The 23,030-nt window shown below is 43.2% G+C and overlaps 1 protein-coding gene across 2 annotated transcripts in view; it reads right to left on the reverse strand.

The window, feature by feature from the left end:
- zgc:153039 overlaps positions 1–23,030 on the reverse strand; it is a 180,059-nt gene that overhangs the window by 139,470 nt on the left and 17,559 nt on the right. The window contains exons 1-2 of one of the 2 annotated variants that reach the window (XM_068042294.1): positions 7,004–7,289; positions 1,023–1,157 (exon numbers count right to left, since the gene is read on the reverse strand). In XM_068042294.1, the coding sequence (XP_067898395.1) occupies positions 1,023–1,157; positions 7,004–7,190 (322 nt within the window). In that variant the 5' untranslated portion in view covers positions 7,191–7,289. Of the gene's footprint in view, positions 1–1,022; positions 1,158–7,003; positions 7,290–23,030 lie in introns of those variants that run through there. The other variant, XM_068042295.1, reaches the window with a different exon arrangement.

Below are 23,030 nucleotides of genomic sequence, written 5' to 3' on the forward strand. Positions count from 1 at the left end.
TTACAAATCAAAAGTGGTTGCACTATTTATGCTGGTTTGTGGATAAAACACCATGTGCTTGGTCAGACCCCATCTGGAGTTTTTTTTTCTTTTTGTCGAGGGGGCTTTTATTCCTCAGGCCCACCCCATCTGGAGTGCTGCACCCAGTTTTAAACACTGCACCTCAGGTTAATATTGGCCTTGAATGAGGTACAGCATAGATTCACCAGAACAGTGAAGGATAAAGGGTTAAATTATGAAAACAGGTTGCAGAGAGCTTGTATTCCCTCGAGTTTAGAAGATGGAGGGGTGATTTTATTGAATTGTTTACAACGACAAAAGGATTCCATAGAGTAGACACAGAGGAGCTATTTCCTCTATTGGAGGCATAATCTTAAAACTGGTGCTAGGCCATTAGAGTGTGAAATCAAGGAACACTTTTTCACACATAAGGTTGTGGAAACATGAAATTCTCTCCAAGTGCCTGTGGATGCTGGGTCAAGTCACATTTTCAAGACTGAGATTGATAGATTTTTATTAGGTAAGGGCATCAAGGGATATGGATCAAAAGCAGGTAAGTGGAGTTGAGGTACAGATCAGTCATGATCTAATTTACTGGTAGAATGGATTTGTGGGGTTGAATCGCCTGTCCCTATGTTCCCCATCAATATTATTCTCCACTTTGTATGCTGCATCTGCTACCCATTCTATAACTTACAATCCTGCCTTATTAAGTGAATGGAAAGGCTACAAGAGATGTGAGTGGAGTGGGTGGTGACATCAAGAAAATAAAACTGATTAAAAGTCATTAGTTTCAAAGAGGTTCCTTGACCTGAAACAAACAAATATATTGCTGGCACAAATTTACTAGATTGGCCACTGGAAATCATTGCCTTTATGTAAATGCATTTAAAAATTGATTTTTCAGTTTAAATGTCAATATGATTGAATCTCTAATTTAGATACTGTAAATTGTCATCTAGTTAATTTACTCAAGATTAATACAAAGTTAGTACAAGTGTAAACATCACACCAAAAGATACAGTAAGCACCACCAGCATCCAATGCTCCATTAGTGGAGATAGCACACACTGACAGTACAGTCATGCTTATGATGAAATATGCCACAATGAACATGAGTATACTCTGGTACAATCCTGCTTGACCAACAACAAAACCTTCAACAATAAAAAAAAAAGTGAGGTGGTTATACATTTGCATTACAATAATGTGTATTCATATGTGCCCAGGTGTATAGAGAATTTCAGTATGAATCTATTAATATTGTGATTTAAACAGAAGCAGGGAGGTAAACTGGTACATTCACTACATTGAGTAAATAAAGCAAAGCAAGTAAATTTTGAAAAAATGAACTGAATAATCATTTACTAAAATAAACTTCAATGGTTATTGTTACCTGCAACAAACCGGAGCTCAATCCAGGCCACTGATCTCAGCTAGGTATAGGAGCAGGGATGCTACAATTGACCCAAGTAGCCAAGGAGAGAAGATGAGAAGTCGCTAATGGATCCACTCACAATTACCAGCAAGCAACTCTGCCTAGTGCTTACATGTACAACACTGATTTTGTTTTATGATGCTAATCACAATCAAATAGCTCACTGACATTTATTGTTCAGGTTTTTACACGAAGAATGTCCAGATGGAAAAGACAGAATATGACAAGCAAAGAGCACCATAGCAAACAAACAGTCAACACTTACAGAAGATAACGACACCTTTTACTAACAGGAATCATTTTGAAGCTGCTCAAAGACTAGAGATCGTGGGTGGAAGGAGGGAAAGTTGTCCAGCACCATTCACATCCCCACTTCAAGGCTTTAAACAAAAAATAATGTAGCCAAACAAAGCAGCCAACATAGAAAGTGCCCACAAGCAACAAGTTAACTAAATGGCCTGTTTTGGGAATGTTGGTTAAGGAAGAAATCTTGGTTGGGTTACTGAGAAAACGCTGTGCCCTTCAAAAAAAAAAAAGTGCCATGAAACATTCACACAAAGAGGAATATGGAGCCTTGGTTAACATCTCATAGGAACATTGGTCTATTCATGCTCCTTTCAGCCTCTTGAGCCTGTATTGCTTTTTGGGATTTTTCTGTCCACCTGAAAGGGCAGAGAGGACCTCGGTTTAATATCTCATCTGAAAGATGACACCTCCAACACTGTAGTGCTTCTTCACAACTGCATAAAGTCTTAGTTTAGATTATATGGGCTTCACCTCTCAACCTTCTGATTCAGAGACAAAATTGCTACCACTGAGCAAAGCTGGCATTTAAAAATGACTCTGCTGAAATTCTACAAAATTTAAGGCTAGTAAAAAAGGCCAAAGATTCAAGTCTGCATAATTCTCATTTTTTTTTATTCATACACAAAATTGGATTCATGACTCTATGCAAAATAAAAACAGAGGTCACAGTGCACTACTGACTTCCTCTAGATAGGTGCTATTTTCTAAATTATTTTAATTCATAGCCTATACTGCTACACAATTGCTCAGGTGAAAATAGGGAAGTATTGAATTAAGAAGGCAACATAAAATTATACTACAGTGACAGTATTCAGTTTACTCGGGTCTACTAGTTTGGATGCAGCATCTAAAACAATTTTGAGTCAGTTATGTTCACAATTATCAAAGACCCACTATCTGCATGTTTCCCAGGCAACAGAATCAAAGGTTCAAATCAACTACTATACTGAACACTGAATATAACCTATTATTTTAAAAGATTGAAACCACTACAGCAAAAGGAACAAAGAGGACTGGTCAATTAATTAATTGTACACACCAACTTTCTTTGCTGCTTTGGAGGTGTTCCTGAATGAATTATCTTTTTGTATGCACATTACACTGGCTTTTTATTTCTCACCATGCTTTATATTATCCATGAGGAAGTTCAGACAAGAACTACCTTTCCTATCCAAGCAAGAGAACTTTTTGGTTTTAAGTATGCCGCAACCGCTGAAGGAGAACTCAGATTGTAACAACTGGCATTTATATAGCACCTTTAACGTAGAAAAATATTTCAAAGTGCTTTACAGTAGCAAACAAAGTCTGATACTGAACCACATAGAGATTTCTGGGCAATGACCAAAAGCTTGGCTAAAAACAGGTAGGTTTTAAGAAGCATTTAAAGGAGGAGAGGGGGGTAGAGAACCAGAGAAGTTTAGGAAGGGAATTCCAGGGCTAACGGCCTAGATTGCTAAATGTATGGTTGCCAAGAGCAGGGTGAACAGAACCAGGAATGCACAAGAGGCCAGAAGTGAAGGTATGTCATTGGTTCTGAGATTTGTAATTTGCAATAGCTAAAACAGAATGATGCATGAACCGAATGGGTGTACGTAAACCCCACGGTTTCTCTGTTTTTGTACCCCCATTAAGATTGTACCATTTAGTTTCTATTTTCTCCTTTTTAAATACATCACTTCACCCTTCTTTGCATGAAATTTCATTTGCCATGTGTCTGCCCATTTCACCAGCCTATGTCTAACTGAAGTCTGCTACTATCCTTCTCACTGTTTACATTAGCAAGTTTTGAGGCATCACATTTAATATCCAGGGATCAAGACATTTGTAGTGATGCTTATCTTTTTACACTTCAAATGCCTCTACAGCAATGAGGTTGGGATGGTGTTTCCCACAACCACTGTTAGCACTTCTGTCACAAGGTCACACGATTCTTGTATAATAGATTGCTCATTTACCTTGAGATGCAAAATGTTTTTGTTATTTTAACTTGTTGAAAATTTGTGTACTTTTAAAAAAAAAATGAATTCAGGTAACATTCTGCTTGGATAGCCTTAAGCTTCAGTTGGTACTTTGGCTGCAATTATATGGCCAAATGTGTTGATACTAAAGGACTTTGGGCTGTACAGCAATGCAAGAGTGATCATAACTCTGTGGGTGAATGAGAAAACTACTATGCAAGAATTGCACGTCCTTACCAGATTTGTTACAGCACAGAAGGATGCCATTCAGCCCATCGTGTCTGCACCAGCTCTCCAAATGAGCAATTCACTTAGTGCTGTTTCCCATCTTCTCCCTGTAACCCTGCACATTTTTCCCTTTCAGAAAACAGTAATTCCCTTTTGAATGCTTCAATTGAATCTGCCTCCACCACATTCACAGGCAGTGCATTCCAGACTTTAACAACTCGCTGCGTGAAAAAGCTTTCCCTTGTGTCACTTTTGCTTCTTTTACCAATTACTTTAAATCTTTGCCCTCTCGTTCTCAATCCTCTAATGAGTAGGAACAGTTTCTCTCTAAAATAAAAGCAAAATACTGCAGATGCTGGAAATCTGAAACAAAAACAAGAAATGCTGGAATCACTCAGCAGGTCTGGCAGCATCTGAGGAAAGAGAAGCAGAGTTAACGTTTCGGGTCAGTGACCCTTCTTCGGAACTGACAAATATTAGAAAAGTCACAAATTATAAGCAAGTGAGGTGGGGCTGGGGCAAGAGATAACAAAGGAGAAGGTGCAGATTGGACCAGGCCACATAGCTGACCAAAAGGTCACGGAACAAAGGCAAACAATATGTTAATGGAGTGTTGAAAGACAAAGCATTAGTACAGATTAGGCCATCTATCTGCCCATTCCACCACTTGTCCACGTCCTGAAGTTCTACACAATTCTCCTCACAGTTCACAATGCTTCCAAATTTTGTATCATCCGCAAACTTTGAAATTGTGCCCTGTACAGCAAGGTCTAGGCCATTAATATATATCAGGAAAAGCAAGGGTCCCACAGACCCCTGGGGAACTCCACTACAAACCTTCCCCCAATCCAAAAAACATCCATTAACCACTGCCCTGTTTCCTGTCACCCGCCAATTCCATACCCATGTTGCTACTGTCCCTTTTATTCCATGAGCTATAACTTTGCTCACAAGTCTGTTGTGCGGCACTGTACCAAACACCTTTTGGAAATCCATGTACACCACATCAACCCTCTCTCATACCTATTCAAAAGTCTCCAATAAATTAGTTAAACATGATGTTCCCTTGACAAATCCATGCTGGCTTTCCTTAATTAACCCATATTTGTCCATGCGACTATTAATTTGGTCCTGAATTATTGTTTCAAGAAGTTTCCCCACCAAAGTTAAATTGACTGGCCTGTAGTTGCTGGGCTTATCGTTACATCCTTTCTAAATAAAGGCGTAACATTTGCAATTCTCCAGTAGTCTGGCACCATCCCTGAATCTAAAGACGACTAGAAAATTATGGCCAGTGCCTCCCCAGTGTCTAATTGGGTAGCTCTTAAGAACATAAGAAATAGAATCAGGAGTAGGCCATTCAGCCCTGCCATTCAATGAGCTCATGGTACTTCAATACCATTTTCCTGCATTATCCCAAAAGTGATTGGTAGCAAAATTAGAGGGGAGATGAGGAAAAGCTTTTTCATCCAGAGGGTGGTGGGGGTCTGGAACTCACTGCCTGAAAGGGCAGTTGAGGCAGAAACCCTCAATTCATTCAAAAAGAGTCTGGATATGTACCTCAAGAGCCGTAATCTACATGATTACGGACCAAATAGTGGAAGGTGGGATTAGACTAGGTGAATCATTTCTCGGCCAGCACAGACATGATGGGCCAAGTAGCCTCTTGCTGTGCCTTAAAACATCCTACGACTCTATAATCCCCATATCCCTTAATGGTTTTATTACGTAGAAATCTATCAATCTCAGTCTTGAACATACTCAACAGCCCTCTGGGACAGAGAATTCCAAAGATTCACACCCTGTGAGTGAAGAAATTCCTCCTCATCTCAGTCCTCAATGGCCTGCCCCTTATTCTGAGACTGTGTCCCCTGGTTCTAGACTCCCCAGCCAGGTGAAACATCCTTCCTGCATCTACCCTGTCGAGCCCTATAAGAATTTTGTATGTTTGAATGAGATCACTTCTCATTCTTCTAAAGTCCAGAGAATAGAGGCCCTGTCTATTTAATCTTCCGTCAGAGGACAAACCCTCCATCCCAGGAATTAGTTTGGTGAACCTTCACTGCACTCCTTTAAATGGCAAATATATCTTTCCTTAGGTAAGGAGACCAAAATTGCACACAATACTCCAGGTGTGGTCTCACCAAAGCTCTATACTATTGCAGTAAAACATCTTTACTCCCATACTCAAATCCTCTTGTAATAAATTAAAAAGCAAAATACTGCAGATGCTGGAAATCTGAAATAAAAACAAGAAATGCTGGAAATGCTCAGCAGGTCTAGCAGCATCTGTGGAGAGAGAAGCAGAGTTAACATTTCAGGTCAGTGACCCTTGGCCAACATACCATTTGCTTCCTTAATTTCTTGCTATACTTGCATGTTAGCTTTCAGTGACTCATGAACAAGGACACCTGGGTCCCTTTGAAGTTTAACACTTCTCTCGCTATTTAAAAACTCTATTGCTGTTTTTCCTACCAAAGTAGATAATGGGTACTGTTTATGGTACAGTCACCTATTGAAGCAATATTGTGGCATAAAGGGATCATATCAAATGTTGTGCACATATTTTCTTTCATTTTTTGATTTGATCTGTTTATGCCACTATATTACTTCAATAGATGACTGCACCATTAAGTGGATAACCTCAGATTTTTCCACATTGTAATCCATCTGCCAAGTTTTTGCCCACTTGCTTAGCCTCCCCAAATCCCTTTCAAGCATCTTTGCATCCTCCTCACAACTCACATTTCACATTTCCACCAGCACAGGAACAAAGGGCAGAAAGGCCTTCTGTGCGGTTTGATTCAATGAATAATTATTTTGTTTACTTGTCCCAATAAGATCCCAATATCCTAGGCTAATTATTTATATTTGAAAGTATAGTTGTATCGTTTTTCAACAAACCCATACCAAAACAGCACCTTTCAGCAGTCTGAAGTGAAGCCAGATGTATTTTAATTCGCACTGTTCAAACTCAAGTCTCACCCAACTACTGCTGACGTGAGGAGGGAATTCCCAATTTCAGGATGTGATGCCTGAGTCAAGTTCAAACCCAAGAGAAACGCGCACTCACCGATCCGCAGAAAGACCACCACACTGAACATGGACAGCAGAGTGGGAACAACCACCCCGAAGAAAGTCGACAACTTCTTGGGCGGGGGCTGCTGACCCTCCCTTGTACCACGGCGAGCGCCGTCTCTGCTGCCGACCTCAGGTACCGTGTAGAGCCGGTAATGGAGTAAAGGCGTCCTTTCAGCCATGGCTGTCACACAAGAGTATGGAACCGGCGGAAAGAACGCAATCACCACCGCCTGCACTCACACCACAGCAGAACAACCCAAACTGCTACATGTACAAGGGTTTGTCCAAGTGCGGATCATGTGATTGATCACATGACCGACCCCCTCCTTCCCCCGTCAATTACATGAGCTGCAGAGTGTACAGAGAATTCCTCTTTCTGCTGACTAAATCATTGCTGCAGAAGTGGGAATGGAAAGTACCGTCACTTAATTCATGCCAGTTTCACAATTAATCTACTACTTAATGAATCATTTTTAAACAACTAAGCTTGCAGATTGTCAGTGCAAATAGGTGGGTCCACACTCCCAACTTGTTACAGTCGGATCCTGAACCACTTTGTGTTTCAACGGGGGAACAAAATTGGAGAGAAAGACTGAGTGCCCGCCCGTTTATGGGTCCTGCTGAGATTGTTTTTCTGTTCAGCTTCAATGACTATTCTGTAAGAGGGCTCGTCGCCCTGAGAGTCAAAGTGGCTTTACCCACAGAAGTGAAACAATTTGGCACCTTTTGTTCTGGTCAGGCAGCCTCACCCGCCAGAAGTGCATATCAGAAATGTAGGCATGTGTTGTGCTCCTTCACATTTCCCACTGCTTTCATGAATCGCAGTGTTTCTGCTCTATTAATGTGGATCTGGTGTGTAGTTACCTATCCAGCAGTGCACCATGAGAGTTTGTGTTCTCTTTCCTTCCACCTGTCATCATGTTTTTATATTGTGACAATCCTGCATTGTCCTCACTTTGCTCCTGCGTAGGAAGTGAGTGGATGGCTACTTGGGGACTAGGCCTGTCCTTTGCACACTTGGCTCATGGTCCCTCTCAGAAACCCATATGCTGGGTGGCTGGAATGTGTGACAATAAGACCCATGGGTCAACTCGATCCTTCATTGAGCTGACTATATCATACTCCTCAAGCAGTGATTTTGATGCCTGAGTAGGTCTCCTGGCATACTGCAATACAACCTACAAATGTGATCCGTCATGGAGCATTTCAGTGCTATAAATAGTCGGGACTAAAAACTGAGAGGTTTGCTCCCTTTTTCGAGCTTGGGGGTTGTGATTTGCAATCAGCTCATGCCTGGTCCCATTGGGGAAGGCAGCACACATACTTTGTACCACCTCCTCATTTCCATAATTGTAGCGTTCAGTCAAACGCAACCCGCACTGCTGGCTGGCTGAACACTCAACAGGGGGCCTAGCAGTGCTTGTGGCTAGCAGATGTTAGCCTGAACCCCTTAAAGGCTCTTAAAGGGGAGCTGCACTGACTGTAAGGAAGCTGCTGCTGACCATATCTGCAGGAAGTAGCTGTAAGGAGAAGCATCCCAAAAGCAGCAAGAGAGAAGAGAAAAGGTTCTGGGATGTGGTGCAGGAGGCCTTGGTAACGAAGGTTGATGAGAGGAGAGAGGCCATGTTTCTGGGGGGGGTGGCGGGGGAGCAGGAGACCATCAAGTAACACCCTCAGAAGGGAATGGGAGCAGTTGGCCAGGGAGGTCAATTCCCGGAGACTTGCCCCGAGGTCCTGGCAACAGCACCACAAGAAGTTCAATGACCGAAAGTGGGTAGTCAAGGTCAGTGAAAGCATCTTTGAAGGACATTTCATACCCACCACATCACCAACTTCTCACACTGTTCAATGCATTCATCCATTACTCACCCATCAGCAGTCTCTAGCAGTCACGACTCAGGCCTATCATTCAGATGCTCCACCTCACTCTCACACAGACAACAATGATGCCAGCATTACACCCATCTCTCACTGCTTCCACATACTCCAGCTATTCAGCTCTGACAGGCATATCACCCAAACACAGGGCAGCACACTCACTGACATTCTTCCCTCTCTCTTGCAGAACAAGATGGCCTATAACCGCAAGAAGCAGAGCGGAACCAGAGTGGGACAGACATGCCTACATCACCTAAGCCCGCTGGAGCAGACTGTGGGCCAGCTGTCGCAGAGGCTGTCACATAGGGCAAGATTCAGAATGACTTATGGTTGTTCTCACATCCCACATCATCTTCACATTGTTATCTGGCATGAAATGCAAGCTGCAGATCGTGTGACCATGGACCTCTTGCTTTCCACCCACCCCATTCCTTCACACCAACCCTCCCCATCTGCTTTCAAATACCCAAGAACTGCCACCTGTCCAGCCAGTGCAGCCTGACAAGGAAGCACGAGAGCTGCTACAGACCTCTGAGGAAGAAGCACCATGATTTGATCTGACACTCGCAGACACCAGCTCATATACAGACACAGCGTGTACCTTAGAGGGTAGTGGAGAGTTGGGAGCTGCATGTGGTGAGTCACCGGGTCCGAATGGGCTGCAGCCAGGCCATGGGGAAAGGACAGTTGGTGTACCAGCTCCCCAGAGGTCCAGGTCACAGTCGAGTTCTGCTACAGGGGATTCAGATGAGGACATCGATGGGGTGGCCTACAGTAGAACATTGACGAACATGCACACCGAAATGCTTGGGTCATTGGCAAGCCTGCCAAACGGCCTTCTGCCACTGTCAAGGAGCATGGAGAGGTCTGGCTCCAATGTAATACAGGGCGTCACACAGATCTTGGAACCCATCCTATCCACCATGGAAGTGGTGGCCAACTCCCTTACTGAACTTGTGGACCCAGCGTGATACAGCATCTGGGGGCTACTGTCTCAGCTTCGACTGCAGCACAGGCTCAGTGTGCAATGGAAGCTCAGATGGAGGTCATGAGATCCATGCTTGCTGCTATGCAGGCTCAAACTGCAGCCATCATCGCTGTGGATCTCAGTACTCAAAGGAGCTTTCAGGCTCGCACAGCAGTCCAACAAATGGCGAGGATTGCTGAGGCACCAGCCTAGGGGAGTGGCAGTGGCTCCATGGAACATGAGTTTGCTGTCCTTTCTTAGGGTGACAGTATTCATGCTCCCATAACCGCCACTCCGCCAGTACCCTTGCTGTTGCCTCTTTGTGAACCAGCCCAGACTGCTGCTGCCCGTGCCAAGGTGATACAGTCTGAGGCTGGGTCCTCAATGCCCAAAGCTACTCCCAAGACCATCTGCAGTCTATCCCAGTAAAAGTCAGGAGCCTTCCATCAGCCATGATGCAGCCACTTTAGTAGCACTGAGTAGGAGCACTTGGCCTGGCAAAGGCGCCCGCAAGACAAACGCTAAGGGGATGCACAAGGGTGAATAGTTCAGTTTTTTTTGTATTATTGGATGTGTTGTTGGATAAAGTTATTATGGAAAGGTATTTATTGGTGTTTTTATTGCAGGATTTTGGCGGAGGACACTGTAATGGGACGTTGTAGATAGGTGGGAAGGTTGGGAATTGTGGTGCACTAGTGGTGAGGGGATCACATCCTAAGGAAAACCAAAGTCTCAGTAGGCACTCCTGGCCAGCCCATCTGGAGTGAAGGGAACCCGGATGCCTCCTCCTTTTCCTTCTCCTCCTCCTCTTCCTCCCAAAGTGGCCTCTGAATACTTGGTGGCAAGGACTACAACCTCTGATAGCAATCATAGGATCATAGGAAATAGGAGCAGGAGTAGGCCATGCGGCCTGTCGAGCCTGCTCCGCCATTCAAACAGATCATGACTGATCATCTACCTCTATAACACATTTCCCCACTATTCCTATATCCCTTGATGCCATTTGTATCCAGAAATCTATCGATTTCTGTCTTGAACATGCTTAATGATTGAGCTTCCACAGCTCTCTGGTGTAGAGAATTCCACAGATTCACCACCCTCTGCGTAAAGAAATTCCTTCTCAATTCAGCCTTAACTAGCCTGCCCCTTATTCTGAGACTGTGTCCCCTGGTTCTAGACTCACCAGCCACAGGAAATATCCTATCCACATCTACCCTGTCACGCCCTGTAAGAATTTTGTAAGTTTCAATGAAATCACCTCTCATTCTTCGAAACTCTGGAGAATACAGGCTCAGCTTCTGCAATCTCTTCTCATAAGACAATCCCGCCATCCCAGGGATTAGTCTGGTGAACCTCCGTTGCATTATTAGGTTACTAAAAGTTACTAACCAGAGTACTAATTGTTAAAATCCAGCTATTATAAACTAACAACTAACTTATTTTCAGAAACTAACATTTAGCTTTATTAGAACCCTTCTTTGTAGTATGGTAAAGTGGAAAAACTTAGAAAACAGAGCACAGTACAGACAAGATGTCAAGGCAGAGGGATTCTGGGAGATTATGTCAAGTTTTAAAATGCTTACTTGAGAGCAGACAGTGAAAACAGCTTCTGTGTAGATTTGTCTCGTAATGAGATAGGAACCTCGGAATGTAAAGGCATTGAGATAAAGCAGTCAACACAAAGGGATACTACACAAAGGGGGCGGCACAGTGGCGCAGTGGTTAGCACTGCAGCCTCACAGCTCCAGCAACCCGGGTTCAATTCCGGGTACTGCCTGTGTGGAGTTTGCAAGTTCTCCCTGTGTCTGTGTGGGTTTCCTCCGGGTGCTCCGGTTTCCTCCCACATGCCAAAGACTTGCAGGTTGATAGGTTAATTGGCCATTATAAATTGCCCCTAGTATAGGTAGGTGGTAGGGTAATATAGGGACAGGTGGGGATGTGGTAGGAATATGGAATTAGTGTAGGATTAGTATAAATGGGTGGTTGCTGGTCGGCACAGACTCGGTGGGCTGAAGGGCCTGTTTCAGTGCTGTATCTCTAAATAAATAAATAAATAAGGAACAGTGGCGCAGTGGTTAGCACTGCAGCCTCACAGCTCCAGCGACCCGGGTTCAATTCTGGGTACTGCCTGTGTGGAGTTTGCAAGTTCTCCCTGTGTCTGTGTGGGTTTCCTCCGGGTGCTCCGGTTTCCTCCCACATGCCAAAGACTTGCAGGTTGATAGGTTAATTGGCCATTATAAATTGCCCCTAGTATAGGTAGGTGGTAGGGTAATATAGGGACAGGTGGGGATGTGGTAGGAATATGGAATTAGTGTAGGATTAGTATAAATGGGTGGTTGATGGTCGGCACAGACTCGGTGGGCCGAAGGGCCTGTTTCAGTGCTGTATCTCTAAACTAAACTAAACTACTTGCACAAATCTGAAAGGTTAGCAACCATCACAAAATGATCCTTGGTTGGTTAAGAAAGGCATCTTTTAATACAAGACTAATCACTGATTGGGAGAGGGGAGGGTTAGCTGGTTAACTGGAAAGCTGCGAGGATAAAAGAAGTCCTATCTTTGATACTGTACGGCAGAGAATTTTCAAACAATGAGAGAGAGAGACTGATAAGGAAAACTTGAAGACCAAAAGCTCAAGAGAAAGAGTCGTGCGCTCTGCTGTCCATTCTCTAATATGAGTAGTATCTGTTTTAGACTGTTAATTACTGACTGAGTTTGTGACTATGGTTTATCTGAAAACTTAACAAACTTGTCCTTACCTTTATCTCAAATAAAGTCGATTCAAGCTTTATGCTGCCAAGTCTGTTCCCAGCTTAGAAATGAGTATAAAACACCCCTATCTTATCAAATCTTACACCCTCTATGGCAAGTATATCCTTCCAGGTGCAGTCTCACCAATTCTTTATACAATTGCAGCGAGGCTTCTTTACTCCTGTACCCAAATCCCCTTGCAATAAAGGCCAACATATCATTTGTCTTCCTAATTACTTGCTGCACCTGCATAGCTTTTAGTGACTCATGATCAAGGACACCCAGGTCCCTTTGGACATCAACACTTCCCAACCTCTCACCATTTAAGAAATACTCTGCCTTTCTGTTTTTCTACCAAAGTGGATCACTTCACACGTATTCACATTATATTCCATCTGCCAGGTTCTTGCCAATTCGCTTCGTCTGTCTGAATCCCCTTGAAGCCTTCTTGCATCCTCCTCACAACTTACATTCCCATCTAGTTTTGTGTCATCAGCAAATTTAGAAATATTACAATTGGTCCCCACATCCAAATCATTTATATAAATTGTGAACAGCTGTGGCCCAGCACCGATCCTTGCGGTACCCCAAGGGTAACAGCCTGCCATCCTAAGAATGACCCATTTATTCCTACTCTCCACTTTCTGTCTGTTAACCAATTCTCAATTCATTGCAGTATATTACCCCCAATCCCATGTGCTCTAATTTTGTTTGCTAACCTCCTGTGTGGGACCTTATCAAAAACCTTCTGAAAATCCAAATACATCACATCCACTGGTTCTCCTTTATCTATGCTGCAAGTAACAACCTCAAAAAACTCCCAACAGGTTTGTCAAACATGATTTCCCTTTCACAAATCCATATTAAATCTGCCCAATCATATCGTTGTTTTCCAAGGGTCTAGGAGGTTGTGGAGGATGCAGCAGACCAACACAAACTTGGATACATGTTCCAGCAAGTATCGTGGGACTCCGTCTGAGCTGTTCAAACAGTAGAACCGTTGTTTGAGAATGCCGATGGTCTGCTTTTCGATAGTTCTGGTGGCAGCATGGTTCTTGCTGTAGGCCCATTGTCATCACGTGGTTGGATATCAGAGGGAAGTCATCAGCTATGTGCACACGGGGTATCCCTTGTCTCAAAGCAGCCAGCCTCTAGTGCTTCCTGGTGGCCCAAAGATGGCAGGAATAGCAGAATGCTTCAGGATGAAAGCATCACGGTTGCTGCCAGGATAGCAGGCATTCACCAATATGATGGTTTCAGCATGGTTGCACGCCAACAACACACTAATGTAGTAGAACCCTTTGTGGTTCCCGTACTTCTCCCTGTTTACAGGTGGGGCCCGCAGAGTCGCGTGCATGCAGTCAATCGCTCTCTGTACCATTGGAAATCCTGCTATCCTGGATAAAGAGAAAACAATGAATTCTCCTCTGTTGGCATTTTAAGGCCTCTGTCACCTTCCATAGAGTCATAGAGTTATACAGCACAGAAATAGGCCCTTTGGCCCATCGTGTCTGTGCCGACCATCAAACACCTATCTATTCTAATCCCATTTTCCAGCACTTGGCCCGTAGCCTTGTATGCTATAGTGTTTCAAGTGCTCATCTAAATACTTCTTAAATTTTGTGAGGAATCCTGCCTCTACCACCCCTTCAGGTAATGTGTTCCAGATTCCAACCACCCTCTGGGTGAAAATTTTTTTTTCCTCAAATCCCCTCTAAATCTCCTGCCCCTTACCTTAAATCTATGCCTCCGGTTATCGATACCTCCGCTAAGGGAAAAAGTTTCTTCCTATCTATCCTACCAATGCCCCTCATAATTTTGTATACCTCAATCAGGTCCCCCCCTCAGCCTTCTCTGCTCTGAGGGAAACAACCCTAGCCTATCCAGTCTCTCTTCATAGCTGAAATGCTCCAGCCCAGGCAACATCCTGGTGAATCTCCTCTGCATCCTCTCCAGTGTAATCACATCCTTCCTAGAATGTGGTGACCAGAACTGTACAAGGTACTCCAGCTGTGGCCTAACTAGTGTTTTGTACAGCTCCATCATAACCTCCCTGCTCTTATATTCTATGCCTCGGCTAATAAAGGCAAGTATCCCATATGCCTTCCCAACCACCTTATCTACCAGTGCTGCTGCCTTCAGTGATCTATGGACAAGTACACCAAGGTCCCTCTGATTCTCTGTACTTCCTAGGGTCCTACCATCCATTGTATATTCCCTTGCCTTGTTAGTCCTCCCAAAATGCATCACCTCACACTTCTCAGGATTAAATTCCATTTGCCACTGCTCTACCCATCTTACCAGCCCATCTATATCATCCTGTAATCTAAGGCTTTCCTCCTCACTATTTACGACACCAACAATTTTTGTGTCATCTGCGAACTTACTGATCATACCTCTTATATTCACATCTAAATCATTAATGTACACTACAAACAGCAAGGGTCCCAGCACCGATCCCTGTGGTACACCACTGGTCACAGATTTCCACTCGCAAAAACAACCCTCAACCATCACCCTCTGCCTCCTGCCAATAAGCTAATTTTGGATCCAATTTGCCAAATTGCCCAGATGCAGCAATGTGCAGCGAACTGGGAAATGTTGGCAATGTTGCATGTTCCCATCTTTAAGGATCTGGTTGCATAAAAGTTGAAAGTGATGATGATCTCAACAGCTACTGGTAGTGCTGTCCTTGCCTTATTGTGAAGGTGCAGGTCCTTTTGAAGTAGGTAGCACAATTCTATGACAACCTCGCTGCTGAGCTGGAGGCAGGTGAGGTGCTCCCTGAAAACCTTTGGTGGGTAGGGCCTTCGATGGAGAGCTCTCAATCACAGAGCTTCCCTTCTCTGCAGTCTCAGCTCCATGTCTCTGTTGTGTTGCATACACAGAGGAATTGCAACTACAGCCTCCATAACTGTAGCAGCATTTTGTGAACAGGTCACAAAACTCCTCTGACCTCCCTGTCAGGATGCAGCAACACTCCCAAATCCAGAAAGGAAACATCACAGTACTTCCACAAACTTTGCAATAGCAAGAAGATAAAAGCACCTTCCCTGCAAGTTGGATGACTGGCCCTTTAAAATAGCGCTCATGGGTGTGTCCCTAGTGCTGCTTAATGTATGTTCAGGTGGAAGCGGTTAGCATGGAATGTTCACTGGACCTGATAGGCTGTTTGATGTTACAATCTGCTCAGTGCAATGGTGCAAGTGGCTAGAAGTGCTGTGCACCCCATTTTGAGGGCCTACATAGAAACATAGAAAATAGGAGCAGAAGTAGGCCATTCTGCCCTTCGAGCCTGCTCCGCCATTCATTATGATCATGGCTGATCATCCAACTCAGTAGCCTGTTCCCGCTTTCGCCCCATACCCTTTGATCCCTTTAGATCCAAGAGCTATATCTAACGCCTTCTTGAAAACATACAATGTTTTGGCCTCAACTGCTTTCTGTGGTAGCGAACTCCACAGGCTCACCATTCTCTGGATGAAGAAATTTCTCCTCATCTCAGTCCTGAAAGGTTTACCCTGTATCCTTAGACTATGATCCCTAGTTCTGGACTCCCCCACCATCGGGAACATCCTTCCCGCATCTACCCTGTCAAGTCCTGTTAGAATTTTATAGGTTTCTATGAGATCCTCCCTTAATCTTCTGAACTCCAGCGAATGTAATCCTAACCGACTCAATCTCTCCTCATACATTAGTCCCGCCATCCCAGGAATCAGTCTGGTAAACCTTCGCTGCACTCCCTCTATAGCAAGAACATCCTTTCTCAGATAAGGACACCAGAACTGCACACAATATTCCAGGTGTGGCCTCACCAAGGCCCTGTATAATTGCAGCAAGACATCCCTGCTTCTGTATTCAAATCCTCTCGCTATGAAGGCCAACATACCATTTGCCTTTTTTACCGTCTTTTGCACCTGCAAGCTTACCTTCAGCGACCGGTGTACGAGAACGCCCAGGTCTCGCTGCTTATTCCCCTCTCTCAGTTTATAGCCATTCAGATAATAATCTGACTTCCTGTTTTTGCTACCAAAGTGGATAACCTCACATTTATCCACATTATACTGCATCAGCCATGCATTAGCCCACTCACTCAACTTGTCCAAATCACCTTGAAGACTCTCTGCATCCTCCTCACAACTTACCCTCCCACCCAGTTTTGTGTCATCTGCAAATTTGGAGATATTACATTTAGTTCCCTCATCTAAATCATTAATGTATATTGTAAATAGCTGGGGTCCTAGCACCGATCCCTGCGGTACCCCACTAGTCACTGCCTGCCATTCGGAAAAAGACCCATTTATCCCTACTCTTTGTTTCCTGTCCACCAACCAATTTTCTATCCATTGCAATACAATACCCCCAATCCCATGCACTTTAACTTTACATGCTAATCTCTTATGTGGGACTTTGTCGAAAGCCTTCTGAAAGTCCAAATAAACCACATCCACTGGCTCCCCCTCATCAACTCTACTAGTTACATCTTCGAAGAATTCTAGTAGATTTGTCAAGCATGATTTCCCTTTCGTAAATCCATGCTGATTCTGCCTGATTCTACCACTGTTCTCCAAGTGCTCTGCTATAAAATCTTTGGTAATGGACTCTAGAATTTTCTCCATTACCGACGTCAGGCTGACTGGTCTATTATTCCCTGCTTTCTCTCTACCTCCATTTTTTAAATAGTGGGGTTACATTAACTACTCTCCAATCTGTAGGAACTGTTCCAAAGTCTATAGAATCTTGGAAGATGACCACCAATGCATCCACTATTTCTAGGGCCACTTCCTTAAGTACTCTGGGATGCATATCATCAGGCCCTGGGGATTTATCCGCCTTCAATCCCATCAATTTCCCCAACACCATTTCTCTACTAATACTGATTTCCTTCAGTTCCTCTCTCTCACTAAGCCCTGTGTTCCCCAACATTTCTGGTATGACATTTGTGTTCTCCTTTGTGAAGACAGAACCAAAGTATGCATTTAGTTGGTCCGCCATTTCTTTGTTCCCCTGGCTTCCATAGTGCCAGAGAATCGAATTTTGCAACCTATGTATAATAGTGACTTATTGCAAGCATAACTTTGCAGATCAGTGGTTCAGAACGCACAACCAGGTTGTTATACTGAGTGCATGAACATGATTGAGTAATCTAATTAGAAAGAGAAGAGGGAGAAAGGTCAAACACTCTATTATATCTGGGCTTGAGCCTGGCCATTTCCAATCCTACATGCCGTCTCTCTGTCAATAATGTTGATAGCATCCTATTCTATTGGCGTCAGTGTCTGTAGAGCGGCAGCACCACCTCCGCCTCAGGTAGTCTACTGCTTCTTCTGCAAGAAAAATACAATTGGCTTAATATGTGTCCAGTTGTAGGTTTTCAAGATGTATGATGCAGATTAGCATAACATGCTGGATGACAGGAAGAAGCAGCAAGTGTGGTGAGGAGGAGAAAAGTGTCAGGTTTTGAGGGTATAAATGCAAGCAGAAAGGAGGTGCACTACAGGGTTTTGTGCTGATTTGAGGAGAGCCATGGGAAACTTGGAAAGGAAGAAGATAAAGCTGGGATCACATAGGAACATGCAGAGAGTATGAGAGATGTGATGGGAGTTTTATGTTGGCAGTCCTGCTCAAATAATTAAATTTCTTTCCTGCAATGCAGCCAGGAAGCAACATGTGGTTTTTTGACATTGTCTGCTATCTCTCTCCAATTTGTCTTGGTACCCGTCACCATCGGTGGGGTAGAGGTCTCCCTTCCTTCTGCCAACTTGATTGATCAGTTCCTCCCTCACTGCATCAGAGAATTTGGCGACCCTGATCAAACTAAACCTTCCTTGTTGCAGAACAATCTCACAGCTCGATATCCCCCACTGCAAAGGTACCTTCCTTTTAAAGTACAGCAGTATGCTTTTAAATAGCAGCTTTCTGTTGGATTTCCTGCTTCCCCCAATTGGTGAGTTGTCCATAGAGAGTGTGTTTTGCACTGTCAACTCACTGAAGTCATTTAAATTAGGCATGGCCATGAAACTTTCACAGGCCCCACATCAATTCCTTATGCCCTTCCCAGCAGCCCAATTTACGCTGGTGTTGAAAATTGTCCCGTGTGTCAAAGGCCTAGAAAGTACATTTTTTCGACATCTACAGTTTCATTTCCTCTCCTAGGCTTTGGTATGCAAGGTTTAGGCCCCTATTCTTCACACATGGGAAATCTTTCAGGGACCCATCTGTATTTTTCTTCTCTGAAGTGCTGCTGTAACTAGCATTTGAAGGTGGTTCCCATCTTAGGAGGAAGCAGTCCATGTTCTTCATTGTGGCCGACAGTCAAGGCCTGGCTCTTCCTATTCCAACTGCTGGATTTAGGAGCTTCTTCCACAGCCACCACAATCTTTAGAGAGAGATTTTGTTTTCTGGGTTTCTTTGAAGCTTTTGCTCATCTATACTTCAGCAAATCAGTATGTTTCTTTTGCTAACTCTTAGGTTCCTGCTATTTATAGGGAAGTATTGATTTCTTAACTTACCACAAACCTTAAGTACATCTGCTGCTTTTAACAATAATGGCTGTTGCTAAAGCAATAACAAGCCAATTTTTTATTTAACCATTCCAATGAGAGTTGAACAAGTAGAAAAACAAATTGTAATATTTTACTCACAATAAATTCTCCCTCAGGATTGTAGAAATTAATGGTTTATTTTTGGCTTTGAGAGGTCACACGGAGCTATTCCACTTCTTTATTACCCTGCATAGCTAATTAGCATACAGTTCAATAATATTTTATTATATCTACGAGCCACATGCAGCTTTAGTGTGATTTTTGGATGTATATGTGTTTCACTGATACAGACAGTAAGAAAAATAGGCCATTTTATGCATTCAGATATGTGGGACTCTGAACCTACACTGTGGATATTGAGACCAAAAAAAAATTAAAAACGGAATTTAGGAACAGATCTATTCAGTTCAAAACTCCTATACCAGAATTTTAAAAAACCTCTTGTATTCTTGTAGCTTAGAGAGAAGTGTTTCTTTCATAACCCACCACAAACCTTACTTTTCATCTGGTGCTTTCACGGTGGTTAGTGTGGATAAAAAGCTGGAATGTCATTACTTTAGTTAACCTTTCCTATATGAACAGAAAAAAGTGACTGCTAAGAAAATTAAGAATGAAAAAAATAAGCCAACTCATACAAATGACAGTGCTGACATGCTAAACTACACAGAACAACAGTTAGTCACAGTTTATTGTGTATGAGATCCAGCATTTGGACTGCCACAGAAGATAGTACACTAAGGATCATGCATTCATTGCTTCAGATATCTTTCTTTGTCACACCGTCACAGAACATAATATCCTGTTCATTCTATTGTAAATATTCTGGAATGCTGTGCCCAGAATTTGTATATTACCAAATGCCTCACTGAAGACTATGTATCTCACATGTACATTCTCAACCTTATCCAAATGTTTGATTCCATTTTCAAATTTTCTATTATGTTACTTTAGAAGTACGTTCCTTTTCTAAAAGAATGCTGACTCTTTCTAATTAATTCAAATCTCTCTAACTGCTGGAATGTCACAACCTTCATAACTGATTCCAGAATTTTATCTGATCTATCATTACCCAAAATTTCCCAGCCTCCTTTTTAAATAAGGGTTCAACATTCACAGTTAACAGGTCCTCTGGAACAACCCCCTATTTTAACAAATTTCTAAATATTTTTGCCTTGCATATTTTCAGCTTAGGCAAATACCATATGGGTGATAACAAGATGACATACTTTATGAATAATTATTGTGTAATTTGTTTTTTCTTTTCAATTTTCTCCTTTCCTGAGGAACTAACTTACATTGGAAAATGGTTCAACAGACAGTGACACCCTCTGAGTACCTTGGCCAAGTGACTATTCTTTACCTAGGAACCTGGTAATGAATGTCAGCATGCCATTCATTCATAAAGGGCATTACAGCTGACTTTGTGTCTAGCTTCAGCTAATATCTACATATATGTGCTTTCAGCAGCCATCACTGGAGGGCAACACCTGTTTGATTTTTCTACTCCCTCGATCAGATGCACTGAGAACGGTTGTGATATTCCTAACTACCTCCCAGCTGAAATCAGCAAATGCAGCATGGATATTTATTTTACCAGAGATCTTGCTGGTCTTTATTTTTATTTGTTCATGGGATCTGGGCATTGCTGCCAAGGCCAGCATTTATTGCCCATCTCTAAATGCCCTTGAGGAGGTGGTGGTGAGCCACCTTCTTGAACTGCTGCAGTTTGTATGGTGCAGGTACTCCAACGGTGATGTTAAGTAGAGAGTTCCAGGATCTTGACCCAGCAATGATGAAGGAATATTGATATATTTCCAAGTCAGGATGGTGTGTGACTTGGAGAGGAACTTAGATGGTGGTGTTCCCATATGCTTGCTGCTTTTGTTTTTCAAGGCGTTAGAGGATACTGATTTGGGAACTGCTGACGAAGAGCTTTGACAGGTTGCTGTAGAGCATCTTGTACATGGTACGCACTGCAGCCACAGTGCACCACTGGTGGAGGGAGTGAATGTTACTTTTTATTCGTTCATGGGATGTGGGCGTTGCTGGCTAGGCCGGAATTTATTGCCCATCCTGAACTGCTCTTGTACTGAGTGGCTTGCTAGGCCATTTCAGAGGACATTTAAGAGTCAACCACATTGCTGTGGGTCTGCAGTCACATGTAGGCCAGACCAGGTAAGGACAGCAGATTTCCTTCCCTAAAGGACATTACTGAACCAGATGGGATTTTACAACAATGGTTTCACGGTCACCATTAGACTAGCCTTTTTTTATTTGCAGATTTTAATTAATTGAATTACAATTTTACCATCTGCTGTGGTGGGATTCAAACTATGTTCCCAGAGCATTAGCCTGGGACTCTGGATTACTAGTCCAATGACATTACCACTACGCCACCACCTCCACTTTGTATTGGTTGATGGGGTGCCAATCAAACAGGCTGCTTTGTCCTGGATATTATCGAGCTTCTTGATTGTTGTTGGAGCTGCACTCATCCAGGCAGGTGGAGACTATTCCATTACACCCCTGGTTTGTGCCTTGTAGGTGATGGAAAGGCTTTGGGGAGTCAGGAGATGAGTAACATGCTGTAGAATACCCAGCCTCTAATCTGCTCTTATAACCACAGTGTTTATGTGGTTCGTCCAATTAAGTTTCTGGTCAATACTGACCCCCAGGATGTTGATGGTGGGGGATTTAGCGATGGTAATGCCATTGAATGTCAAAGGGAGGTGGTGAGACTCTCTCTTATCAACAGAATCAGAGAAATTTACGGCACAGAAGGAGGCCATTCATCCCATTGTGTTTGTGCTGCACAAAAAAGAGCTATTTCAGCCTAATCCCACTTTACAGCTCTTGATCCGTATCCCTGTAGTTTATGGCCTCAAGTGCATATCCAAGTACTTTTTAAATGCATTGAGTGTTTCTGTCTCTACCACCCTTTCAGGCAGTGAGTTCCTGATTCCTGCCTCCCTCTGGGTGAAAATATTTCTCCTCACATCTCCTCTAATCCTATGCCCCCTAGTTATTGACCACTCTGCTCAGAAAAATAGGTCCTTCCTATCTACTCTAGGTTCATCCTAATTTCAAATACCTCAATTAAATCTTCCCTCAGCTTCCTCTGTTTCAAAGCAAACAACCCTCGACTATCCATTCTTTTCTCATAGCTAAAATTCACTAGTCTTGGAAACATCCTCATAAATCTCCTCTGTACCCTCTCTAGTGCAACCACATCTTTCCTGTAATGCAGTGACCAGAACTGTACACAGTACTCTAGCTGTGGCCAAACTCATGTTTTATACAGTTCTAGTGTAATCTTCCTGCAATTACATTCCATGCATCAACTAATAAAGGAAAGTATCCCATTTGCCTGCTTAACCACCTCATCTACTGATCCTGCTACCTTCAGCAATCTGTGGATGTCCCTCTGTTCCTCTACACTTCTCAGTATCCTACCATTTTTTGTGTATTCCCTTGCCTGGTTTTCTCTCTCCAAATGCATTACCTCACACTTTTCCAGATTGAATTCCATTTGCCACTTCTCTGCTACTTGACCAGTCTTTGATATCTTCCTGCAGTCTACAGATATCTTCCTCATTATCAAACACATGACCTATTTTTGTATCATCTGCAAACGTCTTAATCATATCTTCTACGTTTAAGTCTCAATCATTGATGCCTCCCACAAAAAGCAGGGGACCCAGTGCTGAGCCCTGCGGATCCCCACTGGAAACAGCCTTCCAGTCACAAAAACACCTGGTTATGACCAAGGCAGGAGTGCACTGTCTTTTCTTGTTCCACTTCTCCACAGGTCACAACATCTATTTAAATGTTTACCTGGTTACCGATACAGCCAATCATGTACTCTAATTTTTTTATCC

The sequence above is a fragment of the Heterodontus francisci genome, chromosome 11, assembly GCF_036365525.1.
Source record: "Heterodontus francisci isolate sHetFra1 chromosome 11, sHetFra1.hap1, whole genome shotgun sequence".
Taxonomy (NCBI): domain Eukaryota; kingdom Metazoa; phylum Chordata; class Chondrichthyes; order Heterodontiformes; family Heterodontidae; genus Heterodontus; species Heterodontus francisci.